The following is a 24,730-nucleotide window of genomic DNA, read 5'->3' on the forward strand; positions in this document are numbered from 1 at the left end:
CATTGTAGGGTGGGGGAGAGTGGGAAGGATGATTCAAAAGGGTGTCAACAATTCTTTTCTCCCCACAGATGCAGCTTGACTCACTGAGTTAATTCAGCAGATTGTTCTTTATTCCCAGTGGACTGCCATGTTATGGTGACACAATTCTACATCTGCTGATGTATTTAGTAGTCTCTATACCTATGTCAAATGGTTGTTGTGAGCCATCTAGTGTGGTAGTGCAGTAGGTGGTGCTTTTAGCTACCACTGCTGGCTAGCAGTCTTGTGAAAAGGAGGGCTGAATGTATAAGTCCCTCCCCGCCAGTACATTGCCTCTCCAACAGCAAGCCTCCTCGCTGGTGGCACACGGAAAGTGAACTCCATTCGGACTCGGGCTGAACTACAGAGGGCGGGGAGGAGTTCTGGCCCCTGCACACATAGCACGCAGACCCACCGGTGTGTGGACACATCCTGGTGTGCGTGAACAAGATCTCCAGCTGTTGTTAAACAGACCCACTGCCTTGTGGACAGCCTCAGCAGAGACGAAGGGTATGGGAGTAAACGCAGACCGAAAATCTGGAGTGGAGCCGCAAAGGGGCTAGATGTCATTGAACATCTTTCTGGCAGCTCCTGCAGCCAAGCTGGTGCCAAATGTATTGTTTCACTTTCCTTTGGACTACACAGATGAGACTGAGTTGGGGGGGGGGGGGTGGAATCTTGACGACGGGGCATCTCAGGATCTCCATACCTTCCACTCAGGTTTGCGCCATAACGAACAGACTGACCAATAACGCACACTCCGTTGCCCTTCGAGACAGACAGAACCTGTAGCTCTGAGATGGCTACCCATGACCATTTTAATATAGCAATCACAAAGAGGTCCTCCTTGCTGTCTGTCACAAGAATTGTCCTCACCACAACTTCCCCCTCTCAATGGCCAGAGAGTAGCTTCCCAAATTACAGTGTGGATTTCATTAGATTAGAGATATTAATGGAAATTATCTTCACTCCTAGGTACATGCATGGAGCAGCATGCTAATACTATACATGGCTTTTTTTTTTACTTCCCTAGAACCTTTGACTCTATCAGTCAGGCTCTGTCAGGCCTAGAGTAAGTCAAAAGCAAAGTACATATTTGTAAGCATATACTACCTTGGGATTCATTTTCTTGCAGGTATTTACAGGAAAAATAAAGAAATGAAATGGCCTTTGTGAAAATTTGTACATAAACAATGACTGACAAACAAAAAAAGCAGATTAAAGCAAGGATGTAATGCTGAGGGTTTATAAGGCATTGATCAAATTGTATTTGGAGAATTATGAGCAGTTTTGGACCCCATACCTAAGAAAAGATGTGCTGGCCATTGGAGATGGTGCAGAGGAGGTCCACAAGAATGATCCCAGGCATGAAAGGGTTAATGTATGGGAGCATTCAATGTCTCTGGGCCTGTACCTGCTGGAGTTTTGAAGAATAGTAGTGGTATTGTGGGGACTGCATTTCATTGAAACTTAACAAATATTGAAATGCCCACATAGACTGCACGTGGCCAGGATGTTTTCCTATAGTAGGAGAATCTAGGTCCAAGGGGCACAGCCTCTAAATAGAAGGGCATCCCTTTAGAACAGAGGTGAGGAGGAATTTCTTTAGCCAGAAGGTAGAGAATCTGTGGAATTCATTGCCATAAATACCAGTGGGGGCTAAGTCATTAGGCATAAAGTGGAGGTTGAAAGGTTCTTGATTAGTAAGGGCTAGGGCACCAGAGGTTACAGGGAGAAGGAGAATGGGCTTGAGAGAGAAAATATGTCAGCCATGATCGAATGGCAGAAAGGGCAGAATAACCTAATTCTGCTCCTAAGTCTTACGGTCAAGTGAAACTAGGAAGAATGCTCTTTTATAGTTGGCTTATCTCAAAAGTTCTTACATCCACTATATGATGTCATGCAAGCTGCACACCAAGCAGTTGACCTGCCAAAGACCGAACTTTACTACAGATTAGAATCAACTTCCCAACAATTTTCTCAATAGTTTTCCACCACAAAACTGCAGCTTATCTTCAACAAGTATTCCACTGAGAGGAGCTAGTTTGTCTACAAGACAAACGTAAATTTGTTCATCCGACATTGCCACCAAATCCACTCCAACCTCAGTTAAGAGACCGTGGAAAATGTTGTCCATATTTGTGCACCTCAGAGCCACACTTTCAGTGAGAAAGACATTGATTTATTTGTTTGAGTTACAGCATGGTATAGGCCCTTCGAACCCTTGAAATGCGCTACCCAGCAAACCCCAGATTTAATCCTAGCCTAATCATAGGACAATTTACAATGACCAGTTAACCTACCAACCAGTACGTCTTTGGACCGTGGGAGGAAACTGGAGCACCTGGAAGAAACACACACAGTCCTGGGAAAATGTACAAACTCCTTACAGGCAGTGGCAGGAACTGAACCCAGGTTGCCAGTACTATAAAGTGTTGTGCTAACCAGTCTGCTACGGTGGGTAGAGTTGAAGTCTGAGGAGTTGTTTGAAAAGAAGAAGGGATTGTTAGGGCCAGTGGGTGAAAAGATCAAAGGGGAAAAAAAGGAAAGAGCATGAAAATAATAGTTAGGGATTCTGTGCAGAGGATTGGAGGAAAGAAGGCGGGGAAAAAACAGGTGGGAAAGGACAGGGTGAGAAAGAACATAGGTGGAGAAGGTCAGGTGATGGCAAGGACCACTGTGAGAAGGTTGGGTCTGGAATAAGACCATAAGATATAGGAGCAGAATTAGTCCATTCAGCCCATCAAGTCTGTTCTGCCATTCCATCATGGCTGATCCCAGATCCCACACAACCCCATATACCTGCCTTCTTGCCATATCCTTTGATGCCCTGAATGATCAGGAAATAATCAACTTCTGCCTTAAATTTACTCATGGACTTGGCTCCACCGTATTCTGTTGCAGAGCATTCCACAGATTTACTACTCTCTGGCTAAAAAAATTCCTCCTACCTCTGTTCTCGAAGTTCGCCACTCAATATTGAGGATACCCCCTCTAAATCTGGATAATCCCACCATAGGAATCATCCTCTCCACATCCACCCTATCCAGTTCTTTCAACATTCTGTATGTTTCAATGAGATCCCCCTGCATTCTTCTAAATTCCAGAGAGAACAGGCCCAAAGTTGCCAAATGCTCCTCATATGTTAACCCCTTCATTCCGGAATCATCCTTGTGAACCTCCTCTCCAATGACAACACATCCTTTCTGAGATATGGGGCTCAAAACTGTTGACAGTACTCCAAGTGTGGCCTGACTAGTGTCTTATAAAGGTTCTTGATGGGCGGAGAGGACAATGGGAGAATAGGGGTGGGCACTGGGCAGTGGTGGAAGGACATGGATGGGAAGGAAGGTGGATTAAGCGATAGGATGAAGAAGGATGGGGGGGTGAAGGAATACTGGGGTATGTCAATCAGTAGAGTTAAGGTGGCAACAAACAAGTGATAAGAGGCATAGAGGATGAGAAGGAAAGAGAAGAGGGGTGGATGAGGCAGAGGAAGGTGGTCACAGGAGGATGAGAAGGAAAGAGAAGAGGGGTGAATGAGGCAGAGGAAGGTGGTCACAGGAGGATGAGGGCAAGGGGAAGGTCAGGAGGGGCAAAGAGAAGGGTAGGAAGGGGGCAAGTAGAAAATGTGGGATGGGGCAAGAGGAAAGGCAGGAGGATGGCAAAGGAGGGTGTGTGATGGGCAACAGGCAATGGGAAGCTAAAAATAACTGCTGCTGAGAGCAGCTCGGAACCTTGGGACTGCAATTAACCTGGACAACGGCGTCACTCGACAGCTGCTGGGGCTCCGTTCACCATGCGATCTGTGTTGCTGAGGCTCCCAACTTTCGGCCGGCGATGGTACTGCGGACCGGTGCCCGGGACTCCGGCCGCCTGCCGCTCGATTCGGACCGTGGATCTGCGCAGCGACACGGTGACTAGCCCGAGCTCGGCCATGCGGGCGGCAATGGCTTGCGCCAGAGTCGGCGATGATGTGTACGGCGAAGACCCGACTGTAAACGGTAAGGAAAGACCGGGGATACGGCCTAGCCTGCGGAACAGCCGGGGGAGGGGGAGAGGAGGAGGGGGGAAAGGGGGAGAGGAGGAGGGGGGAGAGGGGGAGAGGAGGAGGGGGAAAGGGGGAGAGGAGGAGGGGGGAAAGGGGGAGAGGAGAGAGGGGAGGAAGGGGGAGGAGAGAGGGGAGGGGGGGAGGAGAGAGGGGAGGAAGGGGGAGGGGAGGAAGGGGGAGAGGAGGAGGGGGAGGAGAGGGGGAGAGGAGGAGGGGGAGGAGAGAGGGGAGGAAGGGGGAGAGGAGGAGGGGGGAGGAGAGAGGGGAGGGGAGGGGGAGAGGGGGAGGAAGGGGAGAAGGAGGGGGTTGCTTGATGGAGAGGGAGGGGAGATCAATAGGGTGAGGGGGAAGGGGAGGGGAGAGGGGAGGATAGGGAGGGGAGGAAGAGGGAAAGGGGGAGTAGGGAAGAGGAGGAAGAGTTGGAGGATGGGGAAGGTGAGAGAGGATGGGGAGGCGGGGAGAGGGGTGGGAGGGGTAGAGGGTGAGGGCAGAGGGATGTAAAGGTGCAGGAGAGGGCTTAGGGCAGGGAGAAAAATAAGATGGTATGTGATGGGGTAAAGATGCAGGGATTTCTGAGGTTTCGAAATTGACAGTGATAATGAGGGAATGAACTGGGGTAGGGTTCAGATTTGGGAAAGGGGATGTGTGAGAGGAATGGTGGTGGAAGAGGAGAGGAGATAGAGAGTGGAAGGAATAGGATGAAGGAGAGTATGAAGAAGGTTAAGGTGGGAGGATGTGAGAGGGAAAGTGGTGGCAGAAGAAGTGATGAGGATGAGCTGTGGATGTGAGAGAAAGGCCAGTAGACTAAAGGAAGATGGTGAGGGGTGTATTGGAAGTTGCTGTAGGGATAGAGAGAGGGGAGCGGAGCGTGAGAGTATTTGTGTGGGGAGCAGGCAGGAAAGTGATGAGTTGAGAATGGGAGGAGCTTTGGAGTGAAGGAATGGCAAAAAAAAAGTGGCAGCAAGTTCTGCAAAGTTGGTTCAAACAAGGTACTCTGCTAACACCAGTAGACCTTGGAGAATATTCTTCAATCTGCTGCATTACAAGCTATTGAACTGTTTACAGAATAGACAAAAAGCTGTTAAAATAAGTGACACAAAATAAGGTGGTAAGGTTCAACCACAAAGGTTATTGCTGAAAAAATATAAGCTCGTGGTTTAAGAAGTAATATTTGTCAAGGATAGAAAATTGGTTGGCTAACAGGAAACAGCAATGGGTATAAATATAAACACCAAATGCTAGCATAACTCAGCAGGCCAGACAGCATCTATGGAAGGAGGTAGTGACGACGTTTTGGGCCGAAACCCTTTAATCAGAAACCCTCCTGATGAAGGGTTTTGGCCCGAAATGTCGTCACTACCTCCTCCCATAGATGCTGTCTGGCCTGCTGAGTTCTGCCAGCATTTGGTGTTTTTATTTATTTCCAGCATCTGCAGATTCACTCGTGTTGCCCATGGGTATAAATATGTCTTTTTTCTGGTTGGCAATATTTAACTAGTGGTGTGGCTCAGGGCACAGTACTGGGTATCACTATTTTCAATTTTTATAAATGACTATTTTGAAGGTTCCAAATATAATGGTGCTAAGTTTTGTTGATAACGCAAAGATAATTAGCAAAGTCATGAAGAGGATATTAAGAGGCTCCATTAGAATGGCATTGGTTAACAGAGTTGACAAGGATCTTGCAAATTGAATAAAATGTGAAAAATGTGAGGTTGTCAATGTTAGCAATTATTAAGATAACTAATGTAATATTATACACTCATTGGCCATTTTATTAGACACACCTTACTCCTTGTTAATGCAAATATCTAATCAGCCAGTTGGATGCATAAAAGCAGGCAGACATGGTCAAGAGGTTCAGCTGTTGTTCAGACTAAACATGAGGAATGAGGAAGAAATGTGATCCAAGTGACTTTGTCTGTGGACTGATTGATGGTACCATACGGGGTGGTTGGATTATCCCAGAAACAGGTAATTTCCGAGGATTTTCATATGGAACCATTTCTAGGTTTTATAGAGAATGGTGTGGGAAAAAAAATGCAGGATGAGGTGCAATTCTACGAAAATGTCTTGTTAATAGTGAGGTCAGAGAAGAATGGCCCAACTGGTTCAAGTTGATAGGAAGGTGACGGTAACTCAAATAACCACTGGTTACAACAATGGTGTGCAGAGCAGCATCTCTGAACACACAACACATTGAAACTTGAAGTGGATGGGCTACAGCAGCAGAAGACCACCCTGGGTCCCACTCCTGGTCATTATAAAGTAGACACTGAGTATAGGGAAATTAAATATAGAAGCTCTAAGATTAACCTTCAATTATGTAGGGCATTTGTAAAAGCATATCTGGAATACTGTACATTATTTGTATTCTTATTCAAGTTTTCTTAAATAATTACTGAATTGAAAGCTGGTTTACTAGAGTAGTACCTGGCATAGGTGTCTTGTTAAATTAGGCTAGACATATCAGCTGGAGCTTAGCAAAGTGAAATATCCAAGAGACCAAGGGGTCTTGCTAGGGTGGAAACAAAGAGGATCTCTTTATAAATGTGGGACTCTCAAACAAGAGGTCTCTGTTTAAAAATAAGTTCAGAGTAGAGGTGTGTGAAGTTATCTAGATTTATTCAGAAGCCTGATGGTTGTAGGATAAAAACTGTTCCTGAGCCTGGTGGTGTGGGAACTCAGGCTCCTGTAACCTCTTGCCCAAAGATAAGAAAGAGAAGAGAGTGTTTCAAAACACAAAAATACAACTGCAGATGCTGTGGATCAAAGAATACGTACACAACGCTGGAAGAACTCAGCAGGTCAGGCAGCATCTGTGAGAAAAGAATAGCCAACGTTTCGGGCCGAGACCCTTCATCAGGAATGGGGGGGGAGAGAGGGCCAAGGCCCAGTAATAGAGATAGGGGAGGGGGAAGGGCTAGAGGCGCCAGGTGGAAAACCAATCAGAGGAAAGATAAGGGGGGGGAGGGGATAAGCATGAAAGAACTGTAGAGATAAAGGAGCAGAAAGTTGAAAGGGGAGAGAGGCAGAGAGGGACCTGGGATAGGGGGAGGGGGAGAGAATTACCAGAAATTGGAGAATTCAATGTTCATACCACCAGACTGGAGGCTACCCAGATGGTAGATGAGGTGTTGCTCCTCCAACCTGAGTTTGGCCTCATCATGGCAGTAGAGGAGGCCATGTATGGACATATCTAGATGGGAATGAGAGGCAGAGTTGAAGTGGGTGGCAACCGGGAGGTCCTGTCTGTTGTGACGGATGGAGCGGAGGTGCTCGACGAAGCGGTCCCCCAATCTGCGTCGGGTCTCACCGGATGCAATAGACAACTCCAGCAGACTCGCAGGTGATGTGTTGCCTCACCTGGAAGGACTGTCTGGGGCCCGGAATGGTGGTAAGGGGGGAGGTGTGGGGACAGGTGTAGCATTTACGCTTACAGGGATAAGTGCCAGGTGGGAGTTCTGTGGGGAGGGACGTGTGGACCAGGTAGTCGCGGAGGGAACGATCCCTGCGAAAAGCTGAGAGGGGTAAGGAGGGAAAGATGTGCTGGGTGGTGGGGTCCTGTTGAAGGTGGCAGAAGTTGCGGAGGATAATGTGTTGGATCCGGAGGCTGGTGGGGTGGTAGGTGAGGACAAGGGGAACCCTGTCCCTGTTGTGGTGACGGGAGGATGGGTTAAGGGCTGAAGTGCGGGAAGTGGAGGAGATGCGGGTGAGGGCATCTTTGATGACGCCAGAAGGGAAACCACAATCCTGAAAGAAAGAGGACATTTGAGAAGTCCTGGAATGGAAAACCTCATCCTGGGAGCAGATGCGGTGGAGACGGAGGAACTGGGAATAGGGAATGGCATTTTTGCATTGGGCAGGGTGGGAAGAGGTATAGTCAAGATAGTTATGGGAGTCAGTGGGTTTGTAGAAGATGTCAGTGGATAGTCTGTCTCCGGAGATGGAGACTGAGAGATCAAGAAAGGGGAGAGAAGATGGACCAAGTGAATTTAAGGGCTGGGTGAAAGTTAGAAGCAAAGTTGATGAAATTGACGAGCTCAGCATGGGTGCAGGAAGCAGCACCAATGTAGTCGTCAATGTAGCGGAGGAAAAGTTGGGGCGTGGTGCCAGTATAGATTTGGAGCATAGACTGTTCCACATAACCCACAAAGAGGCAGGCATAGCTGGGGCCCATGCGAGTGCCCATGGCTACACCCTTGATCTGGAGAAAGTGGGAAGAACCAAAGGAGAAGTTATTGAGAGAACAAGCTCCGCCAACCGGAGAAGTGTGGTGGTGCTGGGGAACTGGTGGGGTCTGTTATCCAAAAAGTAATGGAGGGCTTTGAGGCCTTCTTGATGTGGGATGGAGGTGTATAAGGATTGAACATCCATGGTAAAAATGAAGCGGTCGGGGCCGGGGAATTGGAAGTTATTGAGAGTGTTTCATGCAGCAAGATGGGAGCATTGGCATTTCAGGAAAATATTGTCAGAAGATTCTGATGAATTTCAGTGTTAAGGAAATGGAGCTGGAACTGGATGAACTTCAGATCATTCATGAGTCTAAGGGGTTGATCGACTGGACACACAGGGATGTAGTTGCACCAAAGGTGCAGGATATGGGTAACTGGGTAACCGTCAGCAGGGGGAAAAGGGATAGGCAGAATATCCCTGTGGTCGTTCCCCTCAACAACAGGTATACTGCTTTGGATACTGATAGGAAGGAGAGGAAAGCCACAGTGGTCAGGTCTCTGTCTCCGTGGCTCAGAAGGGAAGAGGATAGAAGACGTGAGCTGTTGTGATAGGGATTCTCTGGTTAGGGGAAACAGATAGGAGGTTCCATGGACGAGAATGAGATTCCCAGATGGTATGTTGCCTCCTAGTGCCAGGGTCAGGGGAATTTCAGATCGAGTCCACAGAATTCTTAAGTGGGAGAGTAAGCAGCCAAAGTGTACCAACAACATAGGTAGGAAGGGTGATGAGGTCTTGCAAAGTGAGTTCAGGGAGCTAGGTGCTAAGTTAAAGGGCAGAATCTCCAGGGTTGTGATCTCAGGATTGCTACTCAGGTCACATGCTAGTGAGGCCAGAAGTAAGAAGATCATACAGTTTAACATGTGGCTAAGGAGGTTGGTGCAGGAAGGAGAAGTTCAGATTTTTGGACCATAGGGCTTTCTTCCAGGGAAAGTGAAAGCTGTACAGAAGGGATGGTTTCACCTGAACTGGAGGGAGAGGGGGCTAATATCCTTGCGGGAAGGTTTGTTAGTGCTGTATGGTGGGGGTGGGGGTGTTGTGGGGATGAAATTAGAGGTGCAGGGGGATGGGGAACCAGAGTGTCAAAGCATATAATGGAGTGGTTCTGGAAAAAGGTGTGGTTAAGCCTGTGTACAAAGTCAGGAATCGAAAGGTTGAGCGTGGTGGGACTAATTTTAATGCAAGGAGTATTGTAGAAAAGGCAGATGAGCTTAGGGCATGAATCACCATGTGGAATAATGACGTTGTAGTCATTAGTGAGACTTAGGAACAGGAGGGGCAGGACTTGCAGCTTAATGTTCCAAGGTTCTGCTGTTTTAGACATTATAGAGCGTGAGGGAATAAAGGAGGAAAAGTGGCATTACTGGTCAGGGGAAAATGTCACAGCAGTGCTCAGACAGGACAAACTGGAGAACTCGTCTGCTAAGGCTATACGGGTGGAAATGAGGAATAAGAAAGCGATGACTATGTTAATGTGATTATATTATCGACCACCCAACAGTCCACGGGACTTGGAGCAAATTTGTAGTGATCACTGACTATTGCAAGAAACGTAAGATTGACATAGTAGGTAATTTTAACTTACCACATATTCACTGCAATTCCCATACTGTAAAAGGGCTGAATGGAATAGAGTTTGTCAAATATGTTCAGGAAAGTTTCCTTCATCAGTACACAAAAGTTTCCAGTTAGAGAGAATGCAATACTAGATCTTCTTTTAGAGAATGAGACAGGGCAGGTGACAGAAGTCGGTGTAGGGGAACACTTTGCACCCAGTGATCACAATGCCAATAGTTACAAGATAATTATGGGGAAGGATAGGACTGGTCCTTAGGTCAAGATTCTAAATTGGAGAAAGGCCAATTTTGATGGTATCACAAAGGATCTGGCAAATGTGGATTGGGACATATTGTTTTCTGGCAAAAATGAACTTGGTAAGAGGGAGGCCTTCAAAAGCAATATTTTGAGAGTATAGTGTTTGTCCATTCCTGTCAGAATGAAGGGCAAGGATAATGGGTTTAGGAAATCTTGAATTTTGAGAGCTATTGAAGTTCTAGTTGACAAAGAAGGAGGTACATAGCAAGTATAAGCAGAAGGGAGCAAACGAGGACTTGAGATTAAGAAGCGCAAGAGAACACTAAAGAAGCAAATCAGGAGGGCTAAAAGAAGTGTTACGTGACCACAGTTTCGTTCACTTTAAAACGCCTGGATGAGACGGGACTATGACGTCAGTATAACAAGCTGTGGCAGACCGCTGGGACTTGGAGAGAAAGAGTGTGGAAACTTTGGATCGCAAGCTGCTGGTAGTAGCTTGCTGCAACAATGGGTAAAGTCTGATACCTTCCCATGCCCAAAGGATTGGGTTGATTAACAGCACACCGTGCACCTTGGATGTGTGACTGTCACTTCATATGATCCATACGAGGATTTTGTTGGAGTATTCTGTAGCGACCATTTTTGTTAACCCTTACATGGTTTCAGGTATGTTATGTGGTAACCACTTATGCTAAGGAATATTCCGTGACTATCACCTTGTGATATTTCTACGTGGATTTCGGGATGACTCGATGGATAAGATCTTCGGTGACTGTTACTTTGTTTTCCCGGCAGGGAACCTGTGGAATTCTTCGTGATCGCCTCCTCTCTTCATTTTAACATGGATTTACCAGTCCCTCCCCTCACTTTGTGGATTACTGGACCTTTCTAGTTTGCCATCTTAAGACTTTAAGAACTGTTCCTAAACTTGACAGTTTGGGAGCCACACACGCATAACACTAAGAAATCTGCAGATGCTGGAAATTCAAGCAACACACACAAAATGCTGGTGGAACACAGCAGGCCAGGCAGCATCAATAGGAAGAAGCACTTCAGGACCTGAAGGACGAAGGGTTTCGGCCTGAAACGTCAACAGTGCTTCTTCCTGTAGATGCTGCCTGGCCTGCTGTGTTCCACCAGCATTTTGTGTGTGTTGCATGCATAACACTGTTAACTTCCGTTTATTTAATTTAATTTTCTTCATTTTTGAGTGGATACTAATAAACATAGCTGTTTAACATCAGAAGCTGGATCAACTCAGCAGGTCGGGCAGCATCTGTTGAAATGAGCAGTCAACGTCTCGGCCCGAAACATTGACTGCTCATTTCAACGGATGTTGCCCAACCTGCTGAGTTGATCCAGCTTGTTTGTACGTCTTGATTTGACCACAGCATCTGCACTTTGTGTACTTTGTGTTTTCAATTTGTGATCTATAGCTGCTGGCACGTACCAGAAGACATAAGGTTGCTCTAGCAGACAAGGTGAAAATGATTTTCTCCAGTCCCACTAGAAATTCTTCAAATTGTCTGTCATTGATGACCTGTTGGATTTGTGGACCAACAAAAATGCTTTCCTTAATTTTGGCATCAGTTATTCTAGGAAACATCTGTCTCAAAATTCTTCATAGAAATTTTTGTGTCTGGTGATAGCAAATTCCATCCTTACAGTCCTGAACCCAATAATTATTACTAATACCTGTCCTGCCATGCAGCAGCTTAGCCATCCAGCCTAAGCATGCCTGGACAAGTGCGTGATCGGGAAATTTCATGGTGATTTTCATGATCAGTAGCCAAAAGTTCATAAGGTACACCTAAAGGTATTCAGGAAGCAAAATCTTTGTCGTACAGTGTTATGTAGGTATGTAGATCACAGGTTCCCAACCTGGGATGCCCGCACCCCCAGGAGGTGCGAGATGGAATTTCAGGGGGTGCGACAAAGAGTGGCTTGTGTGCTTGAGTGACAAGTCACGAGTCATCACTCAGCCAGCTGCCAGTGTACCTTGAGAAGTGGTAGTAATGTTTGTCCCAAGCACACTCCAGTCTCCCGCTGCCCGATTTAGCGTTGAGGATTCTCATCAGTGTTACCTGGGAGTTACACCTCAGAGTTGAGGAGTCTCATCAATTTACTGTTTACAATTTTTTCTGAATAAATTAGAATCTAATTGCTCAATTTATATTTGCATTTTATGCACTGAGTTAAAAGCTTATTTTTTTAAGTTTAATTTGTTCACCTGCAGTATTGTATGTGGTTCAATAATTAGAAATTAGACTTCTTCATCTTCAAATGTGATATTACTTTTGTTGGGGGTGTGAACATTAATCAAACATTTCCTAGGGGTGTGGGGCATAGAAAAGGTTGGGAACCACGGATTTAGATAGATATGGACAGATTAAGGACAGTTAATATGGTATTGTGCATGGTAGGTCATATCAAACCATTCTTATAGAGTTTTTTGAGAAAGTTGCCAGAAAAGTTGATGAAAGCAAGGCAGTGGATGTTGTCTCCATGGACTTTAGAAAAGCTTTTGACAAGGTCTCACATAAGATCTTGGTCAAGAAGATTCAGTCACTTGGCATTAGGGACGACATTGTAAATTTGATTAGATACTGGTTTTACAGGAGAAGCCATAGAGTGGTGTTAGATCTCTGCTGCTCTGACTGGATGCCTGTGATTACTGGGGAGCCACAGGGATTGTTGCTGGGTCCGTTGTTATTTGTCATCTATAGCAACGACCGGAATGATAATGTGGTAAACTGGATTAGCAAATTTGCAGATGACACCAAGACTGGTGGTGTGGTGGACAGCGAGCAAGACAAACAAAGCTTGCAGTGGGATCTGGACCAGTGGGGGGAAATGGGCTGTAAAATAGCAGATAGAAATTTAATGCAGGCAAGTATGAGGTGTTAGTTGGGTTAAGTTGTTGTCTGATCTTAGCAATTTACTTGGTGTCACACTTTGGGAGGACTTACGCAGTGAGCCATAGGGCACTGACAACTACAGTAGACCAGGTGGATCTGGGAATGCAGATAAGATACATAATTCCTTGAAAATAGTGTCACAGGTGGATAAGGTTGTAAAGAAATATGTTATGTTGAAGTTGTATGAGACGTTAGTGAGGCCTTATTTGGAGAATGATGTGCAGTTTTGGTCAACTCCCTACAGAAAAGATGTCAATAAGATTGTAAATTTTCTTGGCACTTTTTCAAGGATGTTGCCAGGACTCAAGGACCTGAGTTATAGGGAAATCTGGATAGATGCGGACTTTATTCCCTATAGTGTAGGAGAATGATGGGATATTTGACAGAGGTATGCAAAATTACGAGGGGTATAGATAGGGTAAATGCAAGCGGGCTTTTCTCACTAAGGTTGGGTGAGACTAGAACTGCAGGTCATGCATTAAAGGTGAAAGGTGAAATGTTTAAGGGGAACATGAGGGGGAATTTCTTCAGTCAAAGTGAGTTGAGAGTGTGGAACAGGCTGCCAGCAGAAGTGGTGGATACAGGTTCAATTTCAACTGTTAAGAGAAATCTGGATAGGTATATTATGGGAGGTGTATGATCCAGGTGCAGGTCAGTCAGTCTAGGCAGATAAATAGTATAGCTCAGACTGTTTCTGTGTTGTAGTGTTCTATGACTCTATAACTGACTGACTCCTGATCTGAAAGTAACAAATAGAAAAAGGATACTAAGACCTAGACAACATAATTCACGACATACATTGGTGATATTAAACCTGATTCTGATTCTGAGATTATCAATCCTGATGAAGGGTCATGGCCCGAAACATCCATAGATTCATTTCCATAGATGCTGCTTAGCCTGCTGAGTGAGTTCCCCCTGGTGGGGGGGGGGGGGTGTGTGTGTGTGTGTGTGTGTGTGTGTGTGTGTGTGTGTGTGTGTGTGTGTGTGTGTGTGTGTGTGTGTGTGTGTGTGTTGCTCTGAATTTCCAGCATCTGCAGAATCTCTTGTGTCACTGATATCTAAACAGTTCTGTACTTGCATGGATATAGCTCTGGGTATAATCTCATGAAAGTTTTATCTGTGGGTAGCAATGAGCTTCCTTAGGCAAATAAGTATCACACTTTTGTCATTTGCAGAAGCAGATAATTTAACTTTAATGATGTGCTGAAAGGTAGATAATTGAAAACATTAGCCTGCTTTGAAAGGTTGCAGTTTTAATTGACTGATCATGTTGCTAACATGTTTGTGGTTTCAGATGCCATTTTTATCTCTGACCAGCATGAGGTGTAATAGTGTGGTGCTTAATTTGCTACTATCCAGAACCATCTTTCAAAGCTTACTATTTCAGCTGTGGAATTTGAATTCAAACAACTATGTAATTCCTAGAGTTTTAAAGGTATAGCTTGCAGAAGTCACAAAGCTATTAGAACAGGAACAAAAAGCAATCACAGGGAAGATTGAACAACAGCAGGGATTACAATAGATCCTGTTATATTATTGTAACATTAAATAAGACCATAACCCATAGGAGCAGAATTACACCATTCAGCCCATCAAGTCTGCTCTGCCATTCCATTCTGACTGATTTATTACCTCTCCCAGCTCCATTCAACTGCCTTCTCCTCATAATCTTTGGCTCCTTACTAACCAGGAACCTCCCATCTAGTTCCTATTAACGTCCCATCTATTTCCTTGACAGCATGGGAGTTCCAGCCAATGTGGAAAGTTGAATCACCTACTATCACAACATTATGCTTCTTGCAACAGCCTGCAACTTCTCTACAAATTTGTTCCCCTAAATCCCACGGACTATTCAGCGGTCTATAATATAGACCCATTAATGTGGTCATACTTTAATGTACCACCCATAAAGCCTCACTACTGTGACATTTTACTTGACTACTATTATCACCATTTCCCCTTTAATCCCTCCTACTGCCTGCCCTGTCTCTCCTGCAACAAAATCTCACTAGCAGCTACAGTATCATAATTTCATGTGTTGATCCATGCCCTGAACTCCTCTGCCTGTCCTACAATGCTTGCATTGAAATACATACAACTCAGAACAGTTGTCCCACCATGCTCAACATTTTGATTCCTGAATTTGTCTGAGGTTTTAAATAACATCTGTCTCTACAACCACTCCACTATCTGTCTGGCACTCTGGTTCCCACCCCTCTGAATTCTAGTTTAACCCCTCCAGTTTAGGTGCAAGCCGCCTCTTCTGCACAAGTCCCACCTTCCCTGGAAGACAGTCCAATAATCCAAAAATCTTATGCCCTCCCTGCTACACCAACTCCTTAGCCACTGTATGATCTTCCTATTTTTTGGCCTTTCTAGTACATGGTAGCAGTCCTAAGATCACAATCCTGAAGGTCCTGACCTTTATCCTAGCATCTAACTCCCTGAACTCACTTTGCAGAACCTCATCTCTCTTCCTAACAATGTCATTGGTACCTTTATGGACGAAGACCTCTGGATGCTCATCCTCCCACTTAAAAATGCTGAGGACTTGATCTGAGATGTCCCAGATCCTGGCACCCGTGAGACAGCATACCAACTGGGAATCTCGTTCTCATTTCTGTTCCCTTAACTAAGGAATCCACAGATCACCCCTTTCCTTTCTGAGCCACAGACCCAGACTTAGTGCCAGAGGCCTGACCATTGTGACTTTCCTCTGCTAGGTCATTCGCCCCAACTGTATCCTGTTGTTGAGTGGGGATGGACATGGGGTACTCTGCATTGGCTGTTTAATCTCTTTCACCCAGTTTCCTGTGTCCTGCACCTTGGGTGTAACTACCTCTCTATATGTCCCGAATGATCAGGAGATCATCCACTTCCAGATCCAACGCCTTAATGTAGCGTGTTAAAATCTGCAACTGGATTCACCTCTTGCAGGTGAAGTTGTCAGGGACACTGGAGATGTCCCTGCCTTCCCACATCCTGCAAGGGGAGCATTCAGCTATCCTGCCTGGTATTCCTGCTGCTCGAGCTGTGCACTTATAAAGAAGGAAACAATAAATAAACTGAAAATAATCTACCTACGCTTTTTGCCTTCTCTCACTCAAACCTCTTCTCATTGAAGCCTCGAAGAGCTAGAACCTCCAATCCCCAACTCAAACACTGTTAACTTCAACAAAGGCCACTCTGTTTACCCCCGCATTATTTTTATTTGCCCTTGGAAATGAATCCCAATCTCTGATTGGATACTATTCCAATGCCAAAATTTCTGCAAAATGGTGCTTTTTAATGCACACTGTGCAAGTCACCTCTTCTCTCACTTCTGATCTCTGGTTGGCTACTGTTCAAATACCTAGTAAGAAATGAAACTTGCCATTAAGCTTGCTGGTGGCTAGAAATGGTCAGGACTTCCCTATCTACAAAGTCTGTAACTATTGACCTGTGCCATCAAGACGCACATCCATCAGTTCTACATTCTTGACTTTATGGAACAATCTGCCAGCCAATATTCTGTGAGCACCTTCTTTAAATACTTTGCATGCCTAGTTGTCACATTGCAGTTCATCTTTGGTCTGTAATATTGGATGATATTCATATTAATAAGGGACAATTTCAGATTTTAACTGTATGGTTAACATTTTTTTTCTGCCAGCATTGCTTGTGCCTTTAAGGTTACTATTTTAACTAGACATTTCCTGGTGAATGGACTCCTGCAAGTTGTAAGCAGTTGTGGTTAGCTGGATTTCTCGAGTTAGACCATTTCCTAATTTAGATGAGGGAAATTTGCGCACAGGCATTATAGGGGAAATCAGCTGAACAATTTTACCGTATATGCTCCTTCAGGGACAACGGCATCATTGGCAAGACCACTGTTTATTGCCCAACACCAATTGTTCCTGGTACTGGTGATAGGCCTTTATGAAGCACACAATCTGCATAATGAAGCAAAGACCAAGACACGGCAAATACTGGAATCCGGAGCAAATAAGCAAACTTATGGAGAACAGAGTGGGTCAGGTACTGTCCCTGAAGATAGAGGGAAAGTTAGCCTTTCAAGTCTGCATCAGGAACGGAGAATGTTGAAAGGAGATGGAGAGGTAGGAAAATAAAGGAGTGCGTGCTGAGGAGGGATGAGACCATTAGACATAGGAGAAGAATTTGTGCATCCTGCCCACCGAGTATGCTCCACCATTCCATCATGACTGATTTATTATCCCTCTCAAGCCCATTCTCCTGCCTTCTCCCCGAAACCTTTGACACCATTGCTAATCAAGAACCTATCAACATCCACTTTAAATAAACACAATGATTTGGCCTCCACAGCTGTCTGTGGAAATGAATTCCACAGATTCACCACACTCAGCCCAAAGAAATTCCTCTGCATCTCTATTCTAAAGGGACCGCCTTTTGTGCTGAGGCTGTATCCTCTGGCTTTAGACTCCCCCACTATTAGAAAACATCCTGTCCATGTTCACTCCATGTAGCCTATCAGTACTCAATAGGTTTCAGTGAAATCTCTCTCTTTTCTCTAACCTCCAACGAATACGGGCCCAGAGTCATCAAATGCTTCTCATATGTTAAGCCTTTCATTCCTGTGATCATTCTCATGAACCGCCTCTCCAATGCCAGTACATCCTTTCTTAGATAAAGTGCTCAAAACTGCTCACAATACTCCTAGTGTGGTATGAGCAATGCCTTATAAAGCCTCAGCATTACATTCTTATTTTTGTATTCTAGTCTTCTCGAAACTAAGCTAACATTGCATTTGCCTTCCTTACCACTGACTCAACACTGATAGTACTGCTGGCTTGAGAGAGATGAAACAATTTGAGGAAAGGGTTGATGGGCGGAGAGAGCCATTTAGGGGGATGAGAGGGTGCAGGTTGAAAGAGGCCGGTGGTGGGAAGTGGAGACATTGAAGAGCTACGGATCCTGGAATCTGGTCAGTAGGAAAGGTGATGTGGAACCAGGTAAGGTAGAGATTATGGGCAGTTGGATGAAAGGGATTGGTCTCCTAGTAAGTTAAGTGTGTGGATATATCTAAAGCAAAGGTTGAAGGGTTCTTGATCAGTAAGGACATCAAGAGTTGCAGTGAAAAGGCAGGAAAATGGTGTTGAGAGAGAAAATAAATCAGCCATGTTTGAATGGTGGAGCAGATTCAATGAGCTGAATGGCCTAATTCTACACCTATGTCTTTATGGTCTTATGTGTGATGGGCACATGGAACTGTATTGGATGAAAAATACAGAACTGTGGGTTGTGGGATTGGGATTTGGGAAGAAATTTGGGAGAGGGTGAATTGGAGAGAAGCTGGATGGATCAGAAGGAGATAGAAAGATACTAAGGGTTAGGATTTTCAGTCCCTCCATGGTTCACTGAGTCCTCTCCACCCTCTCTGGCATTTCCCCTGTAACTTATCAAGGTGCAGCACCTGTCCCTCCCTCACCACCATCCAGGGAGCTAATTAGCCCTCCCAGGTGAGACCGATTCATGTGCACTGTCTCTAACCTCAACTACTGCATTCGGTACTTGCAATGAGGTCTCCTCTACATAGCTGAGACAAAGCGCAGGCTAGGTGACTGCTTTTCCAACCACCTGTACTCTGTCTGCGATGGCTATCTTGAGCTCCCTGTAGCCTTTTCAATTCTCCTTCCCTTTTCCCACACTGACCTGTCTGTCCTCAGTCTTCCCCACTGCCAGAGTGAAGTCAACTGCAAAACAAAATAATAGAACCTCCCAGATCATCTGTAACCTAATGGCATGAATATTGTGTTCCTTTTGCTCTGTTTTCTATCCACCCAGGGTCTCTCAACACCCCTCTTCTCTAAGACACCCCAGCCTGCTTCCCTCTCCTTCCCATTACCCACTCTTCCACTTGGTTTCATCTGGTACCTTTCTTACTTTTTTGTTGGATTGACAAGATGCTAATCTGAAAACTAAATAGACTGGCTTTATCACTTTGCTTGAATCTCATCAGCAATACGAAACTAATCATCTGGATCATTTGTAACAAAAATTATTTCCATTTTAATTAGTTTAATCCTTCCTAACTCAGTTTTTAAAATGTACAGCTTATGGACAAACTAGATATATGGGTTTCTCAAAAGAATCTCCCACTCCCCAGCCCATTCCCTGCCTTCATAAGCCTAAATAATTAGGTTTATATTTCTCAAAGTTAATATAATTTTAATTAAAATATGAATGCACCTTATAAGATATACAAGTTTCAATTGTGCAACCTTTGATGCTATGCAAGCAAATTGTGGAGAATTGGTATATAAATTTAAGAAAACCCAAAAGGCCATATGACATAGGAGCAGAATTTGGCCATCTGCTCCACCATTCCATCATGGCTGATTTATTATCCTTCTCAAAAGCAACCTTTGATGCACTTACTAATCACGAACATATCAACCTCCTTTTTAAATATATCCGAAGAAGAAAAGAAATCTTACAAAAGGTTCAAGAAACTAGGTACTGTTAGAACTCAAAAATTACAAGGTTGCTCAGAAGAAGCTTAGGAATGGAATTAGAAGAGCCAGAAGAGGCCACGAGAAGGCCTTGGTGAGCAGGATTAAGGAAAATTGCAAGGCATTCTACGAGTATGTGAAGAGCAAGAGGATGAGCCATGTGAGAATAGGAGCAATCAGGTGTGATGGTGGAAATGTGTGCATGGAGTTGGAGGAGGTAGCAGAGGTACTTAATGAATATTTTGCTTTGGTATTCACCGGGAAAAAAGACCTTGGCAATTGTGGGGATGACTTACAGCGGGCTGAAACGCTTGAACATATAGATGTACAATGTACTGTGTATGTTAATCAAAATGGCTTCTTTGGTTTGCTAGAGTAGGAATGCTTTTATGTTTGATAAGTGTTTTCTCTCGCAGTTGTTTGGCTTTGGACTTGCTGATATGGGAATTGTATTCATTTTTTAACCAATGGGGAATGTTATTTTGTCTTGTGAGGCTGGGAGCTTGGGGGTTTCACGGTCTTTTCAGGGGAGGCGGGAAGGAGATGCCGAGGAAGGTGGACGTGCGCTGCACTGCTCAGTCGACCAGCGGGGTGGTCCCAGGTGCGAGGACGTGGAGGTCGGAGGAAAGTGACGAGGGGTCGAATGGTTCGATGGTTGAGCTCCAACCATGTGCACTAAACTGACTGAACTTTGATAAGTTGGTGCCTTTTACTTTATTTTCTTTTCCTTCATATATACTGTATTGCATAGTACTCTTTTAGTTTTAGTAAAATCTTTAAAGTGTATTCCGTAACTGTATTTGGTGTGAGTTTGATATTGTGTGGGTATGCGCGGCATAAACTTGATTCTCACAGCACCAGTTGCGTGTACGGGAGGTGGGGTTGGTGAGTGGCTGGATCTCCTTTTCCCCTAGACATATACCAGCCTGTTGGGTAAGTGTTATATAGACATTAGGAAAGAGGATGTGCTGGAGCTTTTGAAAAGCATTAAGTTAGATACGTTACAGGAACCTGATGAGATATACCCCAGGCTACTGTGGGAAGCAAGGGAGGAGATTGCTGAGCCTCTTGCGATGACACAAAGATCATCAATAGGGATGGGAGAAGTACCGGACGATTGGAAGGTTGCAAATGTTGTTCCCTTGTTCAAGAAAGGGAGTAGAGATAACCCAGGAAATTAAAGACCAGTGAGTCTGACTTCAGTGGTGGGCAAGTTGTTGGAGAAGATCCTGAGGGGCAGGATTTAAGAGCATTTGGAGAGACATAATCTGATTAGGAATAGTCAGTGTGGCTTTGTCAAGGGCAGGTCATGCCTTATGAGTCTGATTGAATTCTTTGAGGAAGTAACAAAACATGTTGATGAAGGTAAAGCAGTGGATGTAGTGTATATGGATTTCAGTAAGACATGCAAGGTTCCTTCAGAAAGTAAGGAGGCATGGGATCTAAGGAGACCATGCTTAGTGGATCCAGAATTGGCTTACCACAGAAGGGTGGCTGTAAATGGTTCGTATTCTGCATGGAGGTCAGTGACCAGTGGTGTTCCGCAGGGATCTGACTACAGGAAGGATGTGGATACTATAGAGAGTGCAGAGAAGATTTACAAGGATGTTGCCTGGATTGGAGGGCGTATCTTATGAGAATAGGTTGAGTGAACTTGGCCTTTTCTCCTTGGAGCGACAGAGGATGTGAGGTGACCTGATAGAGATGGATAAGATGATGAGGGGCATTGATCGTGTGGATAGCCAGAGGCTTTTTCCCAGGGCTGAAATAGCTAAAATGAGGGGCGTAGTTCTAAGGTGCGTGGAAATAGGTACTGAGGGGATGTCAGGGGTAAGTTTTTCACATAGAGTGTGGTGGGTGTGTGGAATGCACTGCTGGCGGCGGCGGTGGAAGCGAATAAGAGCCTCTTAGATAGGTAAATGGAGATTAGAAAAATAGAGGGCTATGCGCTAGGGAAATTCTAGGCCGTTTCTAGAGTAGGTTATATGGTCGGCACAACATTGTGGGCCAAAGGGCCTGTAATAATTTACAGGCATAATTTACTTATTTAATTATTTATGGTTTTATATTGCTATATTTCTACACTATTCTTGGTTGGTGCGACTGTAACGAATCCTAATTTCCCTCGGGATCAATAAAGTATGTCTGTCTGTCTGCCTGTAATGTGCTGTAGATTTCTATGTTCTTTGTTCTATGACTTGTCCTCCACAGTCGTCTGTGAATTCCTCAGATTCACCACCCACTGGCTAAAGGAATTTTTCCTCATTATTGTTCTAAAGAGGCATCCTTCTATTCTGAGGCTGAGAGTTTTGGTCCAACACTCCCCCACTTTAGGAGACATCCTCTCCACATCCACTCTATCTAGACGTTTTAATATTCACCAATAAGAAAAAAAATCTGCAGGTGCTTGAAATCTGAGCAAGACACAAAATACTAGAGGAACTCAGCAGGCGAGACAGCATCCAGGAAAAGAGTGCAATCTATTTTCAGGCTGAAACGTCGACTGTACTCTTTCCTAAATGCTGCTTGGCCTGCTGAGTTCCTCCAGCATTTTGTGTGTGTTACTTTCAATATTCGATAGGTTTCAATGAGATCATCTCATTGATGACAAGTATATGGAGGAATTTAAGGTGGGGGGGTTATATGGGAGGCAGGGTTTGAGGGTTGGCACAACATTGTGGGCCGAAGGGCCTGTACTGTGCTGTACTGTTCTATGTTCTATCTCTCATTCTTCTAAACTCCAGTGAGTACAGGCTCAGAGCAGAAGAGGAAGGTATTGGTAACTAAACCTTATTAAGTAATGTATAATATTTTTTTCTATTTGGCTCAAACAGTTCCCTCAATTTAATCAGTAGGTGAATAAAGTGAATATAAGCTTTCTGGATGTGTATTTTATACTGGGCAGGCTGAACGGTAAGTCGTGGTGCAGAATAATTGTAACAGGCGTTTTGTCAAATGCTGCTCCTTTACCAATTAGTAGTCAGATTAAGACATGTATCTGTCCTCCTATGGAAATTCAGCACCTTAAACATAGATAAACACTTTCCACTGTTGTGTGTGATCAGGTTTCACAGTTTATAGTTAAAGCAATTTGGTTTTCCTGTTCTATTTTGTTATTTCTAACAATGTTTGTTATGAAATGTATTTTTTTTACACTTCTTTGTTCTGATACATTGCAAGCACCTCTACCCCCTTAACATTGGTTAGTTTAGAGATACTATCAACTTTCCATACATCATCAGCTCTTTAGTTATTTCCATACACTCTTGTTCACGTCTACATCTGCTTCTATCGTGTAAAGCATCTGTCAGTAATATTCAGTTCTCTGCCTTTTTGAACCATTTTGGTCTGCATCAACAAGTATCACAGAATTATTCTTCTTAGATGATCCTTTGAAGTTCAGGATATGTGGCCTGCGTTCTAGTCCTGAGAAATGGGAGATAACTGTGCGTGAATTCTATGAATGTGGCACGGGCACTGTTCATCAATTATCATAGGAACTTAACAGAGTCTTTTCTTTCACTCTCACTCGCACTCTGTCTCTCTGGCGCTGGCTCCCTCACTTCCACTGTCCCTCACATGAGCATGCTCCTGCTCTCTTTCACCCTCGCTGTCACTCTTTTGCGTGCGCTCCCGCTGTCACTCTCTTGCACCGCCACTCTCACTCACGCTGTCCCTCCCACTCTCTGGCGCTGTCTTTTTCACAGGCACTGACTCTCTCTCACTGGCGCTGACTCTCTCTCACTGGCGCTGACTCTCTCTCACTGGCGCTGACTCTCTCTCTCACTGGCGCTGACTCTCTCTCTCACTGGCGCTGACTCTCTCTCTCACTGGCGCTGACTCTCTCTCACTGGCGCTGACTCTCTCTCACTGGCGCTGACTCTCTCTCTCACTGGCGCTGACTCTCTCCCTCACTGGCGCTGACTCTCTCACTGGCGCTGACTCTCTCACAGGCGCTGACTCTCTCACAGGCGCTGACTCTCTCACAGGCGCTGACTCTCACTGGCGCTGACTCTCTCCCTCACTGGCGCTGACTCTCTCACTGGCGCTGACTCTCTCACTGGCGCTGACTCTCTCACTGGCGCTGACTCTCTCTCACTGGCGCTGACTCTCTCACTGGCGCTGACTCTCTCTCACTGGCGCTGACTCTCTCACTGGCGCTGACTCTCTCACTGGCGCTGACTCTCTCTCACTGGCGCTGACTCTCTCTCACTGGCGCTGACTCTCTCTCTCACTGGCGCTGACTCTCTCTCACTGGCGCGGACTCTCTCTCTGGCGCTGACTCTCTCTCACTGGCGCTGACTCTCTCTCTCACTGGCGCTGACTCTCTCTCACTGGCGCGGACTCTCTCTCTGGCGCTGACTCTCTCTCACTGGCGCTGACTCTCTCTCTCACTGGCGCTGACTCTCTCACTGGCGCTGACTCTCTCTCTCACTGGCGCTGACTCTCTCTCTCACTGGCGCTGACTCTCTCTCACTGGCGCTGACTCTCTCTCACTGGCGCTGACACTCTCACTGGCGCTGACTCTCTCTCTCACTGGCGCTGGCTCTCTCTCTCACTGGCGCTGGCGCTCTCTCTCTGGCGCTGGCTCTCTCTCACTGGCGCTGACTCTCTCTCTCTGGCGCTGGCTCCCTCACTCCCACTGTCCCTCACATGAGCATGCTCCTGCTCTCTTTCACCCTCGCTGTCACTCTTTTGCGTGCGCTCCCGCTGTCACTCTCTTGCACCGCCACTCTCACTCACGCTGTCCCTTCCACTATCTGACGCTGTCTTTTTCACAGGCGCTGACTCCCTCACTGGCGCTGACTCCCTCACTGGCGCTGACTCTCCCTCACTGGCGCTGACTCTCCCTCACTGGCGCTGACTCTCCCTCACTGGCGCTGACTCTCCCTCACTGGCGCTGACTCTCCCTCACAGGCGCTGGCTCTCTCTCACTGGTACTGACTCTCACAGGCGCTGGCTCTCTCTCACAGGCGCTGGCTCTCTCTCACTGGTACTGACTCTCACTGGCGCTGGCTCTCTCTCACTGGCGCTGACTCTCACTCTGGCGCTGACTCTCTCTCACTGGCGCTGGCTCTCTCACTGGCGCTGACTCTCTCACTGGCGCTGACTCTCTCACTGGCGCTGACTCTCTCACTGGCGCTGACTCTCTCACTGGCGCTGACTCTCTCACTGGCGCTGACTCTCTCTCTCACTGGCGCTGACTCTCTCTCTCACTGGCG

At 45.7% G+C, this 24,730-nt stretch overlaps 1 protein-coding gene across 1 annotated transcript in view; it reads left to right on the plus strand.

Annotated features, from left to right (window-relative positions):
• Nucleotides 1-3,817: 3,817 nt before the first annotated feature.
• The window catches only part of tha1 (threonine aldolase 1), a 121,984-nt gene continuing 101,071 nt past the window's right edge, over nt 3,818-24,730 (plus strand). The window contains exon 1 of the mRNA XM_073026254.1: nt 3,818-4,022. Within this exon, the coding sequence (XP_072882355.1) occupies nt 3,818-4,022 (205 nt within the window). The remainder of the gene's footprint in view (nt 4,023-24,730) is intronic.

Source organism: Hemitrygon akajei, chromosome 22, assembly GCF_048418815.1.
Source record: "Hemitrygon akajei chromosome 22, sHemAka1.3, whole genome shotgun sequence".
NCBI classification, from domain to species: domain Eukaryota; kingdom Metazoa; phylum Chordata; class Chondrichthyes; order Myliobatiformes; family Dasyatidae; genus Hemitrygon; species Hemitrygon akajei.